This window comes from Zeugodacus cucurbitae, chromosome 4 (assembly GCF_028554725.1).
Source record: "Zeugodacus cucurbitae isolate PBARC_wt_2022May chromosome 4, idZeuCucr1.2, whole genome shotgun sequence".
NCBI classification, from domain to species: domain Eukaryota; kingdom Metazoa; phylum Arthropoda; class Insecta; order Diptera; family Tephritidae; genus Zeugodacus; species Zeugodacus cucurbitae.
The window spans coordinates 43,844,249-43,868,835 of NC_071669.1; the positions used below are offsets into that span (position 1 = coordinate 43,844,249).

A 24,587-nucleotide genomic window follows, 5' to 3' on the forward strand; every position below is an offset into this window, starting at 1 on the left:
TGCTACTCGCATTTTGCATTTAAAGTGCACACAAATTATCGCAATTAAATGCAATTAATTAAAAATACACTCAAACAAGCTCGAGCTAACAGCCGCCCAGCGTCAGGCAAACTACACACAAACACAAGCAATAACAACAACACTAAAATAATCAGCCAGCAGTGAACGTAGCGCAGAGACACAAACCGCCAAACGGCAAGCAAGCAGTAAACGGCAGCCAACAACGAAGTGCACAAATTACAAAAACAAAACAAACAAAAATGATTATGAATAAATAACACGAGCAATTCCAACAGTGCCAACCCGACCGACCACAGGCAAGCTAGCTGCTACCCAACGAACGATCCAGCTAGCCAACCAAAGAGACAGAGACAGTCACTCAGTCAGCCAGTTAGTCAGCCAGCTGGTCAGTCAACACGCCAAACGGTCAGCCCACCAAATAACCAAGGTAAGCAAAGGCAAGCGAGGCAGGCGAGCGAGTCGTCGCTCGGGCCTAGAGGATAGCGTCGTGTAGGTTAATGGCGTGTGGTGGTGCGGCGGGGTGTTGTAGCTCGGCATGGGTGCATATAATAATATTGTAAATCATCATAAAGCTGCAACCGCACAACCAAAAGTGACAACAACAACTACAATGATGTACACAGCAACGTTAGCTTGTAGATATTTAAATAAATAAATGAGATATTAAAAAAAATTTACTACCGCACAAAGCACAGTGGAACTCTCGGCGATAAATTTTTATGCAATTTCCTAGAGGTTAAGTCAGTAAGTAAGTTGAAGGCGTGGCTTATGCAGTGGGGTAATCGGAACCATCAAGTTGTCTGGTTCCTCTAAAGACGTTGCTTTGCAGGAAGTGCAAAAATACATAACTTTCAAAATGGAAAGCAAATGTTTCGGGAGAGAGTTGTTCTAGAAGGTGGTTAGGACCTTCATACTACTCCAATTTCGTTTGTCCTCAAAAATTAACCGAACTATACTGAAAAGCAGAATTACTAGAACAGGATTTTTATGATCCCGTAACTGATTCCCTACTCCCGTTCTGCTTTATGGTGCAGAAGCGTGGAAGATGTCAACATCCGATGAGACGGCACGTGGAGTGAAAGGGTTTGCGGAAGATTTATGGACCTTTGAACATTGAACGATGAGCTGTACGAATTATACGACGGCATTGACAAAGTTCATTGAATAAAAAGACAGCGGCTACTCTTGCTAGGTCATGTTATCCGAATGGCTTAGAATGTGTTCGATGCAGTACCCGCCGGTGGAAGCAGATAAAGAGCTCCACTCCGTTGGGAAGGCCAGGTGGAGAGCGAACTGGTTACACTTGGAATTTCCAACCGGCGCGGAATTACCAAGGAACGAGAAGTATGGCGCGCTATTACCGATTCGGCTATAATCGGATAAACGGTACCTACACCAATTACATATGTACATATCCTTAAATCATTAATAGCAGAGGGATGTTAGTCAATAATTGTGACCATCAGCAAAGACTTTAAGTCTCCCACTAGTAAAACCTTATCTAACTTCGTAAAATTATAATTAACATCCAATTTCTTACTTGATGTCTGATTTTCTATAGACTAATTCACCTAAATTAAATGATATACCACTATGGTAAACTAGACCCTACAGCTTCAACAATTCTAAATACATATCAAATATAAGAATGAAGAAACTAGGTTTTATCAGATTCATCAACCAAACCAGTGATTTAAAACTATATTAAGCCCTTTATGGTCTCTCAGAAGAATTTACAAAACGTGTAATTCGCTGAGCATGCCTTAAGTAGTGCTCCCCAATTTATGATCTCTATGGTTTAAGCACGATCGGGTCGTTACTGAACCTTTAACTTTAATACGGCTTTGAGACTTTGCGATAGATATAGTAGGTATAAAATAATAGTATACAATTTTTCCATTAGCGATTTTTATCCACCGTATCCAGTCTCATGGACGGTTCGGAAATACGGCCATTAGCGTACTGGATTACTCGACTGACGGCTTCGACGTATGCTCGCAATAAAAATGAAACATCAAACAGTTTATTAGTCATAAATCTACAACCATAATACACAGTGCAAATTTAATAAAGGTAGCAACGCTAACATATGGCCGTTGTGCGAGAGGAGACGATTATGAAAAGACTATGCCGTGAAAGTGTGTGCGCGCGAGCGAGAGGGCAAACGTATGCCGGCAAAGTCGACGAAGCGTTGAAAAAGCAAGAAAAATATTGTACAAGTAAGTCTTTTAAACTGATTTGCACTTCACACTGAATAAATTTAAGTGGGCGCGTGGTAGAGAAAAATTACGGCATATTACCACATCGACGAGTGTTAAAGTAATAGGTATGCCGAAAAAACGGCACAAAACAACGCGATGACGACGATGATGTAGTGTACGGTTATTAGGCGGGTAGGTAGGTGGGTAAAGTGTGTGTAATTTCGCCTGTCGGACCGACAGCCGACAATTTAGTGGCTGTGAAATTCCCACCACCGTCGACAACGACGACCAACAACCAAGTCATGTCGCGTAGCATACGCTAACGTAGATAGGAACGAAATAGCGTACCGCACCGCACGACACGGCACTTTTATTCCTACCGTTCCTTTGTGTCCATGAGCGCATATGCGCGCGCAAACATAAGCACAGTAAAGCTCGAAGTGCTATGACTTGCAACTGTTCGCCAAAAACGAACTCCGAGCTTAACGAGCTCGTACAAAAGCGGCTGTTGCCAGCGACGAGCCAACTCACTGATGCTCGTACCAAAGCGAAATCTAAAACAGAAGAGGACACATAACCAGAAGCAACAAATGTGTGCGTGTATGTACGTTTAAATGGTGGCAAATGTAGTAGGTATTAGCAGTATCACGATTTCAACACCACGCGACCCAAAGCGCAACGGCAGAGGCGACAACACTAAGCGCATGTTATGGCGACACCACCGCGACGACGACGACGAGTACTGCCAGGAGAAGCGCCATTAAAATCACCAACGCCGTCAACATCCCTCGATTGTCTTGTTTTGTTGGCACCACCACCACCACCACCCCGTAGTCGACGACAAGGCGAATGGGCGCAACACCAGAGAGACAGCAAAAATGCACGGTGCGCCGAGCACACAAATCGTCAGGAAGGAAGGAAGGAACATTGGATGATATACACTGAATACGTAAGCATTCGGCGCACCACCGTACAAATGTCGTTTAATACTCATATCAATGCTACGTTCTAACGGACCGGTAGGAATGTGGTAGGTTGCATTGGTGATGGCCATTTCCGACCACCGTCTCTTAAAAATAGTCTGCTCGTAGTTCGGCACGCTGTAACTGAAGAGGGTTGACTTTTATGGTTTTAACAAGAAAATTTTAAGGTCACTGCTTAATATCGCAAAACACAATTGGCGTGTAGGGCACAGAGAAGGCAATAAAAAGGAACAAACTTATTAACCGCATGCAACTACATAAATCGATTTTAGGTGATTTGGGAAATTGCGGTTACATTTGGTTAATCGAAACCAATTGAATACGACAAAAAAAAACAATAACGAAAATAAAGGCATAAGGGATATAACCCAAGCTGCAAATGGGGTTGCTTCTAATGGCAAGGGCAGCATATAAATGGAATGCGTGTTATTGACCTAAATAGAAATTTTAGTGCGGTTTAGGGGGATAGTATGAGCTTATTTCGTAATAGTTCAAATCGATCATCGGTTTAAAGAATTTTGACTAAATATCAAAATAATTGTTGTTGTTGTTGTTGTTGTAATGGTTACCCAAATCTGCTTGAACCGGCAAGCCTAAATTACTTGTCATCGAAGCGATCTAACGGTTGGTCCAGGAAACGAGCTGTTTCGATAGGCTCGAACCAAAGAAAAAGTAATGTAGATGAGTGGTTTTTAGGGGGCATGCAAAGAGGTGGTTAGTGACATGCGGGGACTCTTTCCATGCAGGGCATATGTTGAGTATATCAGGGTCTAGTCTGTATAAGTAGGAGTTTAACCTGCTACAGTATCCAGCACGAAGTTTTGCGAGGCAACTCGAGTTTTGTGTCTGCGATAGGTGGTGTTTTATCTTCAAGTAAGCCATTCACGGGGAGGGAGTTAATGAAGGTGTTAATAGCTCCACTGTGTATGGCGTTCAGTGCTTCTCAAAAGTCTGTCGCATCCGAAGTTCGGTCGGGATAGTCCTGTATGCCGTCGACGTCAAAATAATTGTGTTTAATCCTATGGTTACTTGGTAAATAGTGCAAAATATTTGAAAACTAAATATTATATGAGAAAAATCATTGAACAGTTATGTGAAGTGAAGGATCAAGTATTACAAAAAGTTCAGCATATATTTATCTCTTTCTGATCACTAAATTTACTTCCAGTAATCATTCTCTTGCGATTTAAAGAGAGATAATATTCTTGGAACCCAAATTCAGTTGATACGTTGGATAGGAAAGCAATTCGAAGTTCAATTAACTTCATTTTGACGATTGGTGTCATGTTTCAATTGAGTATACGTGTCATTAGATACTCACTACAAAACCTGTCTGCTAAATTGGAGAACTTCATGACAGAAGTTGTAAAGGGATATTTTTGCTTCTATTTTTGCGACTTACTTCAGAGCGTACAATTCGAGCTACCCAAATCTATTAAAGAGCGTTTATCAAATTACAACACGGTTTTACTACATATCTACATACTTTTTTAGGGCGGAATTATACAGAAATATGAAATAATGCAAGGTTCGAAGGTACTAACAGATTTTGTCTAATTACTTTTTGAAGTATTCTTTATATTCCTTGAACAAAGAAGCTCCCGCTCTTAATTGATTTTTGTATTTTTCTTGAAAAGAAATTGTTTTATTTATAGAAATTTGAGAATCCTTATCAGCAGACATATCAAATTCAGCAACCAGTGAAATAATTGGTACTTTCAGGTGTACCCCAAATTAGGCAAGGAGTCTTACAGAGTCTTTTATGTTTGATTTAAAACCAGAGAATAATTGAAATACTTTGTAAATGGGAAATTATCAGGATTCAAATTCGTTACATGCTTTCTTTCTTCTACGAAAACACATAATGCCTTCAAACAAACACACAAACGTACAAATAAATAATATGAAACATTCCACATATTTGAGCCGACAGTTATCCATCAAATGCGATCAGGTACGGGCACCACGAACGACAGCGCTGTGCAAATATATAGATATGCATGTAACAAAAGGTGATCGAGTGGCATTGTATTTCGCACCTATGCACACAAACACACACGAAGACACGAACACAAAAGCAAAGACAGCTACTTCAACTGCCGATCGATAAGCGTTACAAATTCAGCACAAAAGCGGCACTAATTACTACAAAAGACCTTACACTAAGTGAGTAGCTTGTCTATCAGTTAATCCAAGCAATAATACTTTTCACAAGGCATTAAATGTATAGGCACACACACACACAACTCACACATACAGAACTCAGATATATATGTATGCATGTATATGTGTAAATATGTATGCATGTATGTTGGGAAGTAAACTCACATATTTGAAGCGCACGAGTGAATGTGCGCTACAACTAACTGAGCGGAAACCGATTCCGACACATTTAAACTTAAATTAATTACTCTAACAACAACAAACAAAGTTATTTGTGTGAATTATTGTAAGAAAATGAATAGCAAAATACACATTTAATAAATCCCTCAAGTGATTTCCCTATTAGGTACAAGAGTGCTCGTATATTCACACAAGAACAGCAAGCACAGCAACAATAATAATAACAAGAACAACAACAACCATTAAACATACACGCACACAGGCGCTCTGGATTGGCTCGGTCTCGCTGGCGGCAGGCAACAGTTTTAGTCAGTTGGTGAATCGTCTGAACCGCCGACCGACCGACAGACAGTCGGAGCAACCGACCGCCAATATGACCTTCCGTCCAACCGACTTCATATCTTTGTATAATCCCCTTCACAACGCCTGACCCCTGCTGTCGTTCGGCGCAACCACAAATTCGTGCCGTGAGCTCCGTGCGCTCCGTGAGCGTCGACACGACAGCTGGTGGATGGAGAGATCGCATGAGAAAGGCGGCAATAAACGGGCTGACACGACCATAGCTTACTTACTTGGGCATTGCAGAGTGTGTGCGTGTGTGTGTGTGTGTAATTGACTGCCTAGCGGGCTGCCTGCTGCCATTGCTGCTGACTCGATATTGTCGTTATTTGTCTGACTGCCGCCTGCCTGCTGGTGGCTGCTTGCTTTGGCTTTGGCCCGGTCGGTCGGTCTGCTTCGGCTTACTTACAATACTTGGCAGCCTGGCATCATCATCACGGTAAGTGGCAGGCAGTGGCGCTGCAGTGGCAAGTGAGCGAGCGAGCCAAAGCGCAAAGTTTAGTGAAATATTATTGCTTTTGTTGGGATTATTATTTTATACACTTGTGTGTGTGTGTGCTCGGGCAAAATGTGTATATCACCGAACTTGTACTTGTGCACACAGCTACATCGTGTAGACAAGAAACACATAAGTATATTGTTTTTTCTTGTTGTTTTTGCTTTTGTATTCAACACCAATAATACTTTCAACGAAGCATTCGATTATTGTTATTATACAAATTAACAAGTAATTTGTAAAGCATTAGCAGAGATAAATAAACGCCGCGCATACTCGTATAACATCGACAACAGCATGGCTACATGAAAATTAACATCAACCAAAAAAGCAACAACAACAACAGCAACACTAATAATGTGGAAGGAAAGCAACTAGTGTGGTAAAGTAACAACAAAATAAGCAATGAGTCAATCAAATGCATACGTTCAACTCACACTCACTCACATTATACATTACCCATGCAACCAAATGTAGAGTGTAATCAATAGCTACTCATAACGGTATTATCAAAGATCTGCCAAAACTTTTAGTCATAATAGCTAAAATAAATTGGAGTGCCAAATTTCCACTTTACGAATTATAATTTCAGTCAGCTAGTCATAAATTGATAATTTATACCAACACTTATTTAACAGTTGGGCATAAAACCCGTCGTACCAATCAAACGACGGGGGTATAAAAGTTATGGTGAATAAATAGAAATAAAATATTTAAAAATCAATAAACACATTCATATATGACCACACCGCTTTCCTGAACTCATTGGTAGAACCAAAAAATATCTAAATTTCGAATTGAAAGACTGACGTTGTTATTAGACTTTAAAAACTCCCCTTTCAAGTCACAGTCTTTAAGAAAAATATGTCAGGTCGAAATCGCTAAATGGACTTATAATGCTTCAAATTTGAAAACAAACAAGTAAGGAAGGGCTAAGTTCAGGTGTAGCCAAACATTTTATACTCTCGCTTAACTTTATTTATATTATATAATACACAATTTGACCCACATATTCGTCATATACATTGTATATAATCCATTGAAAGTTGGAAACCAAACTTTCTGCAGTCGTTTTTGACAGAAATCGAATAATAACCACGCGCCCCTCCCATACAAAAGTTAGGTTGAAAATTACTAAAAGTGGGTTAACTCACTAACCAAAAACGTCAGAGACACAAAATTTCACATAAGAAATGGCAGATGGAAGCTACACTCAGGTTTTTTTACAAAATGGAAAATGGGCGAGGCGTCGCCCACTTATGGGTCAAAAAGCATATATCAGGAACTACTTGACCGATTACAATGAAACTTGGTTTGTTATAGTTTCCTTACATCCCAATGATATGTTGTGAAAATAGGCCAAATCGCTTCACAACCACGCCTACTTCCTAAATACCAGAACTTTGAAGACAATCTGAATCGTTTACTTTACAATGTATAAAGTAAGTACTAGTGAAGATATCGGTGCAGAGCTTTGCACAAATACTATGTTTATAGTGTGGCAGCCCCATTCTAAAAATCGCCAAAATCGGACCATAGGTTTTTAAGGCCCCATATATCGAACACCGAGGCCCTGGTGCTTCTAACCTAATATTATGGTTTCCAACTTTCAATGGACTTTATGCACTATATTTGACGAATATGAGGGTCAAATTGAGTATTATTAATATAAATAAAGTTAAATAAATAAATTGTGAGAGTATAAAATGTTCGGTTACACCCGAACTTAGCCCTTCCTTACTTGTTTTACATAACTTCACACAAATTACTAATTTTCAATACAGCATAACGGTATTGGAACTTACTCAAAATACTTGTAAATACATCGAGATCGTATCGCTTCAACTCATAAATATTACAAGTGTAGTAGCGCTTAAGATTTCAGTCACCCTTAGATCCTCTCTATTTTAATAAACAAAATTTTATTTGCCAAGATATTCTAAAAATGTTTTTGTGTTAAAAACTATAAAACAAGAGCTTGAAATACAGGTCTCAAACAAGGAACTAGATTCATTGACTAATTTGAAAGTCTAAAATCATAAAGCCATATAACAGAGAAATAATGATAGAATTAAGTAAGGAACCACATTTAAATCAATTAATTTTGGGCATAGACATTATGTCTTCGAGGGGAAAGCGACTGGACCAACTAAAAATTCCTGAAATATGACAAAAAAACATTTTAGAGTTTGTTTTTCTTTTTCTAAAATATGGCAGCTTGGGAGTTACTGTAAAAAAAGAACTTAAAATGCCATTATATGCCATAAATAGAACTATTGAACTTGCTCATAAAGTGGATTTAAAAATAAGAATTTTTAAATATTTTTTTTATATAACTACTGTAAGAAAATCAGTTGAAAAGGTTGTCAGTTTCAGCCATTTGGCTCACTGGGTATGTCGTGATGACTTGCAGCACACACTGGTGCCGCCTGTTCAGGTTAATAATGGAAACGCACGCATATCGTAATAATAATAACAGCTTAGTGGCATACTGGGCTAAACATATTAGGCGTACAACAACAACAGCAACAACAATACAAACATTTAGTACCACAACAAACGGCAACGGCAGACGGACGGATGTGAAAGGTGAGAATAATGGTGGAAATGTGCGGACACACGTACAAAAGAAGCTAAAAATAAAGAATGTGGAAGAAGAAGTCGAAGTGTAATTGGAAGTGTTGTGGAAAAGCATGAATTATGAGATGCTTACATAATTAACAACAATTATACACACTCGCACACACTCACGCACGTCACCAGGCATTCCATTATAATATGTCAATGAGAATTGTTGGCATGAAAATACCACAACGGTACTGCATAAAGTCAATGCTGTCGAAAGCTGGGAAGCAAATGTGGAAAAAGACAACAAAAAAACAACAACGATTTACTTATTTTTGCAGTTTTTAAGTTTTTTACACGTGTGTATGTGTGGCGGTGAATATGCAGATATACGAAAAAAGGTCAAAGCGTATACGTTGAAGAGCGAAAAAATTGCAACAAAACCAAGAAAGCAAAAAAAAGCTAAAGTCCAGCGGGTCAAATCGCGCGCAGGAAGCAATCGCTTTTCTTACATCCTTGAGGACCTGGGCAATTACCATTTTGTATACAAAAATGTCTCGATTACTGAATATACGAAGTAACATAAATACAAATTTACATATTTCATACAAACATACATACATACTTGTGTACGTGTGTATGTTTATGTGTGTCCGTTTGTCGAAGTCAAACATTTACTGGCTTACCGCACCACTTGAGGCGATTTCGCAAAGCCGCAAAAACTAGCAGCTAAAAAGACACGCTCATTCATACTTAAATCATACATATTTACATACACACATACACATGTATATGTATGTATCTTGCGAAAAAGCTCTTTGTGTCTTCATGTATTCCACACGCTCAGCTCTTTTGCCACTTGCCACTTGGCCTCCCAGCAACAAACTTACATGCAAACACTTATATTTGTATAGAGCCAATGTATGTCTGTATGTATGTATATATGTAGGTTGGTATGTATGCACATGAGCTGGCCTTTATTCATCATTGCGTATTGACCATGGAGCATGAACCGCTTAAGTGACTTATGAATAAGTTCTTTCGGAGGCGAAAATGTACATTTGTTATTGCTGAGCACGCACAAAGATCAAAAGCGAGCAATGAAAATAAACCAAAGCAAATGGACGGACGGCAAATGGAGCGGCGGCAAAAGATTGCCCAAATGAAATTCATATGCTAGAGCATACACACATTCATACATATATATATACATGACTACATACATATATGAAATGTAAGCACTGCTGAGAGCTCTTTTCCGCGCAATGGCAGATGAAAATCACAACAACAACAACATCAACGACAATAAAAACAACAAGCGCAACAGTCAATGGCAGACGAAAAGTGAGCGAGCTGACGTTGTCGACACAAAGATCTTGTTAAACATCGAATATTATAGTGGACGGATATTTGTATTTACATTTGTTGAACAATTTTCGCTGAACGCTTGAATGCTGATGCTGTTGCTGTTGCTGTTGCTGACGCTGCGGTGTACGTGTACACGACAAACGATGACGGCAATGAAGATGAAGTTGAAACCACATAAATTGTAGGGATTTTTTCCTTCTGGAGCGAAAAATAAACAAATCCCGTTGCTTGCAATACTTCTAGTGGCGCACACTCCAGCCAGTGGAGAAGCGAATCTGTCAGCGTTGCATCTAAGTTTGTAGTGTAGCTGTATTGCTTGTTTGTTGTTGTTGTACACATATGGTATGACGTGTGTTGTAGTTGCATTTCTCCCGCTTATGGCAGCTCCAATTTGTCAGTGAGTTAATCTCAATCGGTACTTTTCCGCACTTTCATCCACTAGTGTTATTACTCATGGTGGCATTAACGCTACAAACATATGGGAGTATATAAGTATGTTCTGAACTATTGGTGGTTGTAAGCGAAGAAGTGCATGGTGGTTGTATGCAGTAGGATATATATGTATGTTAGAAACACGACAGGAAAACATTAAAGTAGTCAAAAAATTACAAGTTTACCACTCGAATGTACTGACTAAAATCAAACTAGTCGGAGAAATATAAGATTTTGGTAAGTCAGTCCAGAAAGGGAACATTACAACGATGAATGAATATGTTATTATTAACAATGTCTGGAAAATGCATTATTTTTCATGATCTCAACAAGTTTAACATGTTCAACGCTTGAATGTTCTACCTTTACTAGATCAAAGATCAAAATAACTTGAAATCAAAATAACTTAAAGATCCATCTAGTTTGAGAAAGTCCCAAACAGCCTAAGTGTGATTAGCCACAGAACCTAACTTAACCACATCATTTTTTTCTCTGTCACTCCCCAAACGACCGCGATTGTTACCAAGGTACAGAGCCGAGGTCTCTAGCCGGCAGCACCAGTGGTAAAGACAGAGAAACGATGTTGGCAACTTACCAGGCTATCGCCCTGCCGGTCATAAACTACCGTGGGGCGTAGCTGGTGAAGCTCCAGACTTGTCAGAATACCGCTCTCCAGAGAGCCACAGTTTGCTTCTTGGTGTCTCTTGACGAGGACCTACAGGGAACTACCTTTGAAGTGCTCTCGAATCGGTTTCTGATTGAATGCTTTCGTAGAAATTATCCCTGCAGTCAATCCAGTAGGCCTAACTGCCTCCCTATCAAGAGACCTTCCTGAAATACGTTGACGACATACAGGACTATACCGACCGGACTTCGCATGCGACGGACTTTCGACAAGCACTGAACGCCATTCACAGAGGAGCCATGAATGGCTTACTTGAAGATAAAACATCACCCATCGCAGGCGCAGAGCTCGAGTTGCCTCGCGAAACTTTGTTATGTATACTTTGTTATGTAAACTCATACTCAATATATGTCCTACATGCAAAGAATGCCAGCATGACACTAACCAACTCTTTGTATGCTAATACCAACTCATCTGACACCCCTTTCACTGTGTCCGACCCTGTCGAAACAGCTCGTTTGTTGGGTCTTCAGTTAGATGATTTTAATGACAATTAATTTAGGCTTGCCAGTTCATGCAGGTTTGGCAACAACTGCACTGATAATACACTGAGGAGTTTATTGGAATATCTTAGGGTGAAATAAGAGTATTATCCAATAGGTTAAAAAAATACGTTGTTTCAACATACTGACAAAAGTCAAAATAAAATTAACTACCAAGTTAAAGAAAAATTATTATTTTTTAAGTTGATTTACGAGAGACGAAATTGAAGAAATCTGCTCAGAAAAACCATATTTTCTTCGAAGCATCCAGCAGAAGATCCATTTATGAGAACAAAATGCACAACAATTAAGCAATTGACCGCCTGCTAGATACTTCAGTCCATTACTAAACTGAGCCGAAACTTAAATAACCGTATTCGCTTTAATATACACGAATGCCTTTTATTTGGTGTGTTTGTGCTTAGTTCTCAGCTTAAATGGAAATGACAATTTTGTGAACTCAAAAATCATGACTAAGTGAAGTATTTTCCTCACTTAAAAGCAATCAGAATCAAGAGTACAACAATAGATCGCCGCATTGTCTGCTTTACTGGCATCCATTGCTTTTGCACGTCTTTCTTCTTGCCTTTAATCACCGAACGCTTTTCGCTGGACCCTCACAAAAAGCGCCGCGCCATGCCACCCAACACCACTATTAGCAACGCTTCGTTTCGTTCCATTTCAACACGTCACTGCCGACCAACAAACCAACCGACTGACCGTGCCCTCTGCTATTTGCTGCTGTGTACCTTTGGTCCACAACCATGCTTTTTACCTCCCAAAGTTTCCACACTTTTGTAACGTTCCTCAATAAATTTTTTCGTCTCTCGTCTTTTTTTTATGTGCACTTCATTTTTGGGCGAACCGACAACGTCGGACATAACACGAGCCGTTCGGGCGCTACTTATTGCTATTGTTGTTTTCAATTTTTTGTTGGTGTTTCGTTGTATTGCATATGGACGCGGCGTCGTCATCGGTACTCAACAGCGTAAGCATCAGCATCAAAATCATCACAATCGCCAACGCCATCCTTGTCATCGTGGTCGGACTTCATTTCTCGTCGTGCCATATTTAAGCGGAGAATGCTTGGCAGCTTGCTTACTACGATTGTTGGTGGGTCGGCCGTTGTCGGTCGGTTGGCTGGATGAGTTGATGAGCGCACAGACAGTTGGATGGATAACTGTGTGCGGCGAGTTGTCTGACAGACAGAGCGACTGCCGCACTGGGTGGCTGACTGGCGGACTCGCATTTATATATGTATAAAGCGATGACGAGCTGACAGACGGTCGAACAAACTGTTTTACTGCTTGGTTGGTTGAAAGCTGTAGGGTTTTGCTCCGCTAGCTGGCATTGCCACTGTCATTGCGGCTGCTGTTGCTGTTGCCACCATACGGTGGCACTCGTAGATTGAATCCATAACTATATGCTCCGATGTTTGTTGGCATGCAACTGGCAATTGTATGGGTGTTTGGCATGTTTTTATGTGCGTTCGTTCGTTGTGTGTTGTGTGCGCAAGTATTCATGTCGGCTGGCTTGTAAGCCACTTACGAAAACGAGTAAATGCCACTGGCATCCGATTTGTTGGATTTGCTCATGAAGTTGTTAAACAGATTGTCGGTGTAGATACCGCACGCGTTCGCTCGCCTGTCGTTCGAAGCACTGCGCTCGTACCCACGAACCCTGTACCTCGTGGCACACGTCGCTTTCGGTATGGAGGAAGTGCTCCTTATAGACAGTAGCTTTAGCTAGCCAAAGTCAGTATACTACGAGAGTATATTTAAGTTTGCGTGTGTGCGGCTGTGTGTCTCGGTGTATCAACCCACCACCATAGCCACTCGTACTCACTCTGTGGGTGCGTGCTGGCTGCTGTAAGCCAACGCCGACGATACGTACGACAACTTGGTCCTTCTGTGTGTACGTACCGTGTACCTTCATCATTTTTCGTATGATTAGTTTTATGTAATTTTATCAAGAGTATTTTAGGGATTTGTAGCTTTTACTTATGCTTTGTGGTATTTCATCTGAAAAGTATTTTTCGTTCGTTGTTTTGTTTATTTAGCCACTTCGCTTCATGATTTTCCACTCTCGCTCGTCACCCTCCCTCTCACTCTCTCTCCTGCTACCATTCTCCACCTCTTGCTGCAGCGTAGAATGCTTTGGGCAGCTTGTGAGTGCTTGTCGGTGGGTTTATGGCGTGATAATGAAATTTATTAAAATTTATGAGTGCTCGCAAATAAATATACTGAAATTGATTAGTCATGGGTTTTATGGGGTGGCGACGATCATCACAATTACGGCTACCGCAAGCGCAACCCTTTGATTTTTCCGTGCTTTTGCTGACTGCTTTTAATATTTTCTTATTTCATTTTTTTAATCTCTTATTATTATTTTTATTTTGGTAAATTCCGAACGTTTTACAAATACTGCTCAGGATCTACAAATAATGAATTTGTACATTTGTGTTTGTGCGGTTTAAAGTATTTATTATTTCATGTGTAGCATTACAAATAAATCAATTTGCTTTCAATTAAATGTTAAGTAAATTTCTGTATGAATAATAAATGTGAAAAAATGCAACAAATAAAATAATTCGCTTTCACCAACAGCAACAAACAACAGTGTTATTTTTGTTGTACGCTTATTATTATTGTCATTTCAGTTGTTGTTGTTTTTTTTTGTTGTTGTTGTTGCAGCTGTGTTGTCGTTTGGCCATTGTTTAAGTGGCTTCCAGTCAGTTAATCCTTAATAATCCGCATAAACATGTTAAACAAAAGCAGCGCAGAGATTAACGCTCCTACGCAACACACCCACACACACACACTCGTACACAAACGCACCGTCATACAAATACACATGTATGTATGTTTGAAAAGGTGCAGATAAATAAATTTACACAGTTTAAGTGCATATTGGAGCGCAAGTGTTGGCAGGTATGTATTTTTTTTTTAATATGAGTTAGTGTATGTGTGTTTGTGTGCCTGCCAATGGGTTGATTTCAATTTAAATACTTTTTAAATACACACAAATTGTTATAACGACTGCGCGCACAAAATTTATTTTCCAACCTAAGTTCGTGGAAATTCGCAAATCCGATGATTCGATATTATTTTGCCTTAGTGGGCATTGAGCCAATCGCCCTGCACATATGGATCTACATATACATACATATACACGCCCCTCTCAGGTGACGTAGCATTATGTGAGTATGCATACAGATTAAGTACGATTTTGAAAAAAATTTACCTTATTTTAAGGATTATGTGTTTATTGAAAATGAGAGGTGGTTTTGCAGATACGACAGATTACAGTACATCAACAAATTTAAATAAAATACAAGGAAATGTATATTGAAATGCACTTAAGAGCATAATAGAAGTTTAATAAAATATTTGGAATTTAAAAATTTTAAAATTTATTTAAAAAAGACAAATACAACAAATGAGAGAACGCATCTTTAGTTCGCTTAAGGGGATTAGGGGCAGTCAGGATTAAAAAATATATATATATATTTTTTTTTTTTTTTGTTAAGTGTAATATCTTAAAAATTTCCTCTGAAAATTTGAAGTTTATCTGACACTTACTTTCCGAGTTATTCGACAAATAACAAAGATTGGCCACTCCAAAACGCCAGTGTGAAACTTTAAATGCGTTTTTCTCAAAACTATGTATTTTGAACTGGTGAAAACTGTAACTCGTAAACCACTCAGTAGATTTTAATGAAATTTATACGACTTTTAGAATACATAATTAACCTGGACCAATCGATGCTTTTTTCCAAAATTTCGATTTTTTAAGATCATTTTTTCCCGGAAATCTTGCAAGTTTTCTTGCGGCCGTCATTCTGTTAATTAAAAAAAAAAAAACATATTGAAAAAGTCAGTTCCATAATTATATATTTATAAAACTAATTTTTCTTATCGATTAATTTTAGATGAATCTCCAAGGACTTATGATTGTCATCGCAAGGATTATTTTTTGGAACTGGATCAACACAAACAGTTATAACTTTGGAAATTAATTGAAGTTAAGTTCATATTTTTTTTGAAATTTGTGTACCTTCAAGTCAAAACATTGTTTGATAATGCCATATTATTACTTTTGTAAAATAAAATGATTTAATAGAAAAAAAATATTGAAAATTATATTTTTTCATGTCTGTAACTACCCCTAGCCCCTTAATAGGCACCAAATAAAAATATTACTCTGATTCCAACTTGAAATACGATCTGTGGGCGTTGTTGTTGTTGAATAATTAGGTTATTATTTTTCTATACAAATCATTAAGCGCAGTCCGCACAAATAGAGATACAAATATCTTCCTTTTTGAACGTTCATATGTATATGTTAAAATAATAACAATAATTTCACACAATACAAAGTCTCAGATAAAAACAAATAATTTAGCTCAAATACCCAACTAATTTACACTCCCGAAAAATTTGTGTGAAAAAAAAAATAATAAAAAAACCAAAATTACAATAATAAAATTTAACACCAAGTAACAAAGATTTCAAGCTTGATTATCGTCAACGCATTCGCGATAATCTAAAGTGTAGGGTGACACACTGTGGGCAATCAATTGAACTGGCAGCGTGTCAGACGCCGACCCGCCAGCCAGTCAGCCAGCTAACGATTCCAAGTCATGCCAGCAGCTACTTCAACTCACTTAAGAGCAGTGTGTCCTTATTATTATTTTACTGTCGATTATTTGCTTTATTATGCTCGAATGTAATAAACATCCACCCTCATTTGCGCTTCCACGCACTACTCGCTTGCGCGACGATGACATAGCCGGTAGTTATGACTTTATTGCGACAAGCATATCATCCACCCACGGCCACATACATACATATGTACATATTGTCTCGAGGCGATGGTGTTGATGATGGGGCATAAGAAGCGTGAAATCGGGCGCATGAACTCACAAATTGACCATATTTGCAATTTGAACGCGTGAGCAAACGAGCGAATGAGTGAATATAAACGAAGCCCCGCATTGCCCGAATCCACACGCGCACCAACACCAAGAACCAAGTAAACCTCACCCCGTACAGGGTAGAACGTCGCGTCAAGCGGCACAGCACGCTGCAGGCCCAGAGCCTTGGGCGCGGAAATGGTTGTGTACGCAGTTAAAAGCCATTGTAAGCAGATTTAGTTTGTAATAAATGCCGTGTTTTAGTGGTTGCACTCCCAAATGGCATGGAATTTCAAATTGTCGTGTAGCAACACTTCACAAACAAATTGCGGCTTGTCAACCTTCCGCAGGCGTAGCGCAAAGCAAGCGTTCACACATTTGTTCACATTTGACTTTTCACAAACGTTGATTTTTTGGCATTTCGCCACATTCATTCACTCACTCATCTACTTATTTAGTTAATTCACACAATATAGCGTGTTAATTTGTGCAGAAATTACAATTGCCCCTTATCATATTAGTCACTAAATATTTTATAATGTTAATAATTGAATGTAAGTGCCATATAGTGCTTATCCCGGCTAATTTGTTAAAGGCAATGTTGTTTGATATTTAAAAAAAAATTAGTTCAGTTTTCTTTTATTGCATATTTGCGCAAACATTTCATATAAATGTTATTCAGTAAAAATTTGTGCTTGTGCCCTTATACGAAAGTGTGTGCTTTGTATGTAGACTTATCGACAATAAACTCTCAGACTTTCCACCACATAATTAAATTAATTTACTTGTATTGTGGGTGTACAAGATTAATTGAATGTGTATCAACCACGGTTAGTAATGAATTTATTTCGATATTTAAAATGAATTCTGCTTTAATTACTACTAACAAAACAAATTTTAATGAATTTTGCACTTCATATATTTAAACTGTCTTAATAGTTTCTGAATATATTCATTTAATTTATAAATATTCATTCGCAGTAAATAATATTTGAGATAATACACTGCATTGTTATTAACCACCAAAACCCGTTAATGTATTATGAACAAACTGTTGTTTTAATTTTATTTTCAATTGAACGCTGCCTTTTATGGGCGACAGTTTTTTCTGACTTTATGCACAAATTAATAGACTTGCTATAAACTGTCACAATGTAGCACTAGCACAATTTAAATCAATTATCAAGCACCACTTTGCGTTCAACAAAACGCAACAAAATCTTTTCTTTAGGATTACAAATACACAAACTTATACATCCATATTGAAGTACGTAAACTTACTGTTTTTATTGACTTGGTTTTTATGTGCGCGTTATTTACAATAATTACGATAGTAATAAACCAAAACTTATCACCCGGAGAATTTGCTTGCCTTTTGAAATTGAGAATCAATCAATTTTATAGCTTTACTGTTAAGTGGAAATGTTGTTATACATCAATTATTATTAACAACATTCCTAAAGAGGCGATAAAGCGTATATTAGCAACATATAATAATAACGACATTTAAAATATAAGCAAATAACAATTTAATAATTCAAGCACACATATCAACACATATAATCAGAAATATCTACAATATTTGGATGTATGTATAAGAAAGGCATTACGTAGAACTAAACCTTCCATGTTGTTTCATCAATTAATTTTACATTTTTAAACATTATTCGCTTTATCGATTCATAAATGTTATCTAGAAACTCGATTAAGACACTATTTATTGCAATACAAGTGGCGTCGATTAAAGCACTGATTGCTGCAATAAATAATAGAAAAATTCCAAAAATATCTGAAATTATGTTCATACAGTATACTCTCGAAAAGTAAATTCTCAGAAAGTAAATAATCGCGGGAAAGTTAAGATTACACATGCACCTCGAAAAAGTAAATTTTTTAATTTACTTTTCAGCGAGTGTGATAAAAAATTCGAAACGAAGCAAGCAGCGTTTTTTACGATGTTGCAAAAACACTTACTCTCTTGTTTATCGCGTCTTTTTAGTAAATAAACTCTCCTACTTGATCCACTGGTTTAAAAATGAAAACGATGCAAATCAGGTGTCAGACTTTTTGAATTGTCGTACAAAAATGGTCAGAAAATATATTGCAAAAGAAAAAAAAAAAAACAAAACAATATTCAAGATTTTTTCTCTTCATAGTAAATACATATGTATGTATGTAAATATAAGTATGTTTTTCATGTAAATCCATATGTTTTATTGAAGCAAATAAATGAATGAATTTTTTAAGTTTAAAAATGCATTTAATATTATAAAAACAGATAATTTATGTATATATTTGGAAAAGTAAATTATTCGAAAAAGTAAATTACCCAAAATACTAATCGATTTACTTTTCGAGAGTATACTGTATATATAAATACATAAACATAATTGTACACATTTGCAGACTTTGCTTTCAAAGTAATCCACAAAGATAAGAGAGTGTATAACTACTTACGAACTACTGCAATTATTTCTGATAACCAAAAGTGTGTACTTAAGTTCCCAATTGACGGATTGGCCTTTGAAATTAGTTGTTGTTTTAACATTGCTTTAATTTGTTTAACAAAAATACGTACACACATATTAGCTGAACGCGAACAAAAATATGAAATGTGAGCTATACAAAAATTATTTATTAACCAAAATTCAGTAAGGAAGGAGAAGTATGCTAAATCAGCAGATAACATCATTATTTTTGATATTTTCATTAATATATAACTACAACAAGTGCTATAAATTTTATAAATGAAATTTTAAAAATATTTCAATCTCCAAGTTTGAATTGCAATATAATAAATTATCTTAAATATTCACACTTTCTCAACTTTCGTTGGAAGACAAAAATAACAAAAACTTTAAGTAACCAGATATGTAATGGAATATTTATTTATTCCTTCCTCAGCCGTTATATTAGCACTAAATGGCGTTTCTCTAAACAACATATTTGGGTAATCGTAAATATTAAGTGGGACATCATCCTATACATCATCGAAGTTAGCCACCGTTCAGCACAGTTGCCATACATGTGGGCTGGTTTTACTTGGTAGCAGCTCATTCGAGTTACGAGAGAAAAAAACCATATACTTGCACGCGCAAATGCTTGGCACAGATGTTAAAATATAAATATGCACATGCATACCTACTAATAAATATACTACATGTGCCTGCCTAATAAACTTCGGATAATAAAAATGTGTTTTATTTGAAAATTTTGGAATTACTTACCATTGATTTTGACAAATTGTGTAATTGTTGCTTTTGTGAGTTAATAAATACCAGCTGTCTATGCGGCCGTAAAAATAATATCCCGTCAAATACGGTGTTTTATGTGAATTGTGGGAAAGCCGAACAAGAATGATGACTGATTTATTTAATTTTATAGCACATACACATGTTACACGGTCAATTTGTTTAGCTTATTGACTATATGGCAATTGCACAATTAGTTTGGAATTTTATAGTAAATAATTTTTCACAATGTTTATAATTTAAAAGCTATTTATATTTATTTATTTGTACTTGATATACACTTGGTTGACGTACTTTACACACCGGTCTCATTTAATGTTGGACAAACACTTCCAAATTGAAATCTTTTAACTGCTACTAATCCATAGTTGCTAACAGTGTTGCTCCGCCCAATGGCGAGGAGGAATGCGGCGTGTCGAAAGCTGTTTTATGCTTGACCGCTTCCCTCCTGCTATAATCGGTCTTGAGTATGGTATTCCTTTCAAGAGTGCTTTGTTCTCATCCACACAGTCGTGCTTCGTTAAAGCGCGATATTTTTGTTTTATTTTTTTGATTTTTTCGCACTTTTTGTAATTAAACACTAGAAGTACACCAAAACGCGTGGCTTCCAAGAATTTTCCGAAAATAATGTTTTATTACGCTATTATTAAACACAGATTAAAACAACTTGCTAACTATTTGTCCGTCGCCCGTTTGCTATTTGCTCACTGAATGCATATACGTTCAATACTTTTTCGCTTGTTTGCTTTTCACCGTCGCTGAGCACCGAAAAATGCTATGAGGCAGATGGGGGAACAATTTTCCTTTTTGCATACACTTTGCGCACGAATTTGAGTACTAACTTTCTAACCAATTTTCGTCACTGTTTTGTTGTGTTTGCGCGAATTTTTTATATCCAACTGAAGGCAGTAAATATATCGAATGTTTTTCACTAAACTTTCTGAATTTTATTACTTTCGATAAGTAAATAATTAGTTCTGAACGGGAGCTCAATTTTTCTTCGCGCACTCAACAAAACAGGGCGACCATTTTGAATTTTCTACTCGTTAATATGCCACTCGTTGTTACGTGACGAAGAAAGTTGGCTGTGTTTGCGCGAGTGAGTCCAGCTAAATGCTCAAATTACTTGCATTTTTTTTTAGAATGCGAACACACATGAAAAATATTTTATATATAATTAATTATATATTTAAATGTTATAGAACAAATTTATGAATATTAGTCAAATAAAAGCGTATGCGTTATTTTATAATAATAACAATATTAATTGGAATATAAAAGAAAGAAATCAAATAAATATATTTTTTAAACTGTGAATTATTTAATTTAATCATTTTGAAATTCGACGAATTTTTTAAGTATATAAAAATATATAAAAAAAATTGCACACTTCTTAGTCGGTAGATGTTAAATTGTTATAGATTTTGCACCAAATTAATAATAGCAATCAAATTTTTAGTTTTAAAAATTCTGAATTATAGAATCCATAAATGCAACCCTGATTTTGCTATAAAACAGTTCACCCTGTACGAATGTCAAGATGAAAGAAACCGGATTGGGGAGAGTGGAGCAAATTCTTGAAAATTTCAGCACATTTGGAGCCGTTTCAGTTGATTTTTGTTACTCCTTGTGATTGTTATGTGTTTGCGGTCGTTTTAAAACACTAAAAAATAAAATAAAACGTACAACTGTGTAAGTTAAAAGTTGTATTAAAAGCGTCATTACACGGGGAAAATCATAAGTGCGCCAAAAATAAAACCAAGTTACCACAGTTTACTCCGGACATTGGCCAAATAAAAGTGCAACATCCTTGAAAGCGCGAATCTGGTACAGCCGCTTCGCTTTGTGTAAAAATGCACACATACTGGAATACTTATTAATTATATATATATCTGTCTTCTTAAGAAAACAAAAACTTAATTAACATTAGCTGTGTGCCGGCTTGATAACACAACAAAACCCTCAATTTGTCATCTAATTGGTTTACTAAAAGTTTACTTTGGAATTACGGTGTGCGATAAGTAATTGTGTCTATAGAAAGAGTTAATCGCTGTGTAAATAAATAACAGAATTACAGCGGTGAATGTGGAAGGCGCCTTAAATAGGAAAGAAATCAAATTAATTTCAACAGAAACACCAAAAGATTACTTCGGCAGCTCGAGTAAAGGCGGTAAAAATATGTCGGAAACGAAAGTAGATGATATCAGTAGTAAGTTCAAATGTTTAAAACTACATATTTACAAAAAAAACATGCATAAGTTTGCTTAAACAATGAGCTTATTTTTTTAATAGACAACATAAGACGTTTGAGTTTATCAGCACCTGTGAAAGTTGAAAAGTAATAATAATTACAAATTTTTAATTTGTTTTATCTGTACATACACATAATAACACATGTGATTGATGATATCACCGTCAACTGATATTCTTATAGAATTTTTTTTTTTTTTACATAACGAAGTATAATTATTTAATTCATAGTGACTACATATATTTTGCAATTGCAATTTTGTTTCGCTAACTTATTCGTTCATTATTTTTTATAAAAAGTTATATTAATACAAGTGATCTCTCAATTATTGTTTTGAATGTAAGCGTTCTGAGCACCGTTTTACAGCAACGTTCATGTACTTTTGGCACAAATTTCGTTTTTCTCTGATCATTTTTGAAATATGTTAGTGTTGAACAAAATTGTAATTTTTCTCACCTTAGATAACTTGATATACTGCATTTATCACTTTTTATATACAAATAAGTATTCTAATTTTATTGCTTTTTAGATAAGCTCAGTAAGTAGTGCCACCAAGAGTATATAAATATAATCAATATTTATGTATTAATCTGCGAAATCTATAATGCCAACATCAGATATATAAATACTGCAACCAAAATTGGTTCCATTGCATTAAACATTATTGTATATGTCAGGTGTGTGAGAAAAAGGGAAAAAGTACAATAATATCTGAAGCTTCAACTTGAAGGTTTTTGTGTGCATGGGCTTCTATTTATATACCGTATACATATGTATTTTAAACTCACCATAACTAGTGCTTACAGACAGACATCAGTTTCCGTTTCCGCATCCTGATGACATAAAGAGAAGCATTGGAAATGCATGTGGGTGTATATGCCTTTCTATTTGAAATAATATCTTTAAATAGCAATATTCGATCTACTGCTAAATAGTGTATACAATATGGCTGAATTCACAAATTCGTCATGTTAAAATCGAATTAATTTAAAAATAAAGATTTTTCTTGTGAAAAACATCTTAAGTTGAATTTATGTTATTGTTAAAAATATTTGGTTCACGCTCTAATTACTTTTAAAGACAAAAATCAGGAAGCGTTTATCTAGGTAAATTATTCTTGGACAAATCTACTGATCAAACAACCATCTCCTTTTATCCGAGTCTTGTTGTTGTTGGTTTTGTGTGTCAACACATTTTGTTTCATATAATGTAGGGCTTCCTTTGAGCGGATAAAGAAGACAAAGAGTCCCAAATACCCAGACTCAACTGCTTTGGTAAATGATATGTTCTTGAAATTGAATCACTTTAAATTAAATAGTTATTACGAAGGGTTTGTATGTAAATTCAGTGTATTTTAAATTAATTTATAGATTGCCAAGGTCAAACAGCCAGTAGCGAAACGTTTGCTACGCTTCCATATTTGCTTGCAGCATTCCTACTTCAAATAGCGGGTAATTGCCGGAAAATAGATGTCACCACACAGTTATATTAAAATATGTTAAAAAAATGTCACGTTCTCAACCTTAAAGCAACGAATGGCATTAATAAATTTGTCGAAAAGCATAGAGATAGTTACATGTAACTATACATTCATGTGTATATGTATGTAAATACAAATATAAATTTACACCGCTGAAAGACGCTAAGTTAGTTATGGACGTCGTTCCGTGCTTTCCCACACCTTCAGCATGCAGTAGCAAGTGCATTTGCGCAACACGACGGCGTATACGTTACGCTTTGAGGGAGGGAGAGGGAGGAGGAAAAAGAATCAGCGGAAGCAAGTGAGCCGCTAACCATAAACCGCTGATAAGGCTTGTTCTTTGGCGCGCAGCCAATGCCGCGCATATCGTCGTGGCTTACAACAAACAACACAACGGCATTGAGTGCAATCGCCTTGTTGTTGGTGTCGAAATTACTTTTTAATACTTTCGAAAACATTTTCACACCTCTATGCAAATAACGAGCTTAAGCGCCATGTGCTATGCTACAGGGATGCAACGGAAAATATTGGCGAACGGTGTCAACACTCACATGCATATGCTTATATATTTATTTACATACATGCATACAATATTACGTTACGTTACGTGCACTGTGTGACACAGCATTGCGCCTCTCCATTGCTTAATACCGGAAATCGCCTTGCATAAGCGCAAACAACAACAAATGTGTATCTGCATTCATAAATCCCAATGTATTGTGTGTTGCACGCCAAATGTGAATGCAATTCTTGCATACAACTGTATGCTGAAGTT

General features: G+C 36.7%; 2 protein-coding genes across 12 annotated transcripts in view; one reads left to right on the forward strand and one right to left on the reverse strand.

The window, feature by feature from the left end:
* Nucleotides 1-21,132, reverse strand: part of LOC105221132 (arginine-glutamic acid dipeptide repeats protein) — a 46,925-nt gene extending 25,793 nt beyond the window's left edge. For 10 of the 11 annotated variants that reach the window (XR_852388.3, XR_852385.3, XR_003753360.2 and 7 more), the window contains exon 1: nt 20,058-21,131. The gene's annotated coding sequence lies outside the window, so the exon portion shown is untranslated. Of the gene's footprint in view, nt 1-20,057 lie in introns of all 11 variants that reach the window. The other variant, XR_852384.3, reaches the window with a different exon arrangement.
* Nucleotides 21,133-21,676: 544 nt separating this feature from the next.
* LOC105221131 (UPF0687 protein C20orf27 homolog) overlaps nt 21,677-24,587 on the forward strand; it is a 29,846-nt gene continuing 26,935 nt past the window's right edge. Inside the window, exon 1 of the mRNA XM_011197858.3 lies at nt 21,677-22,290. Coding sequence (XP_011196160.1) covers nt 22,260-22,290 — 31 coding nt within the window. The 5' untranslated portion in view covers nt 21,677-22,259. The remainder of the gene's footprint in view (nt 22,291-24,587) is intronic.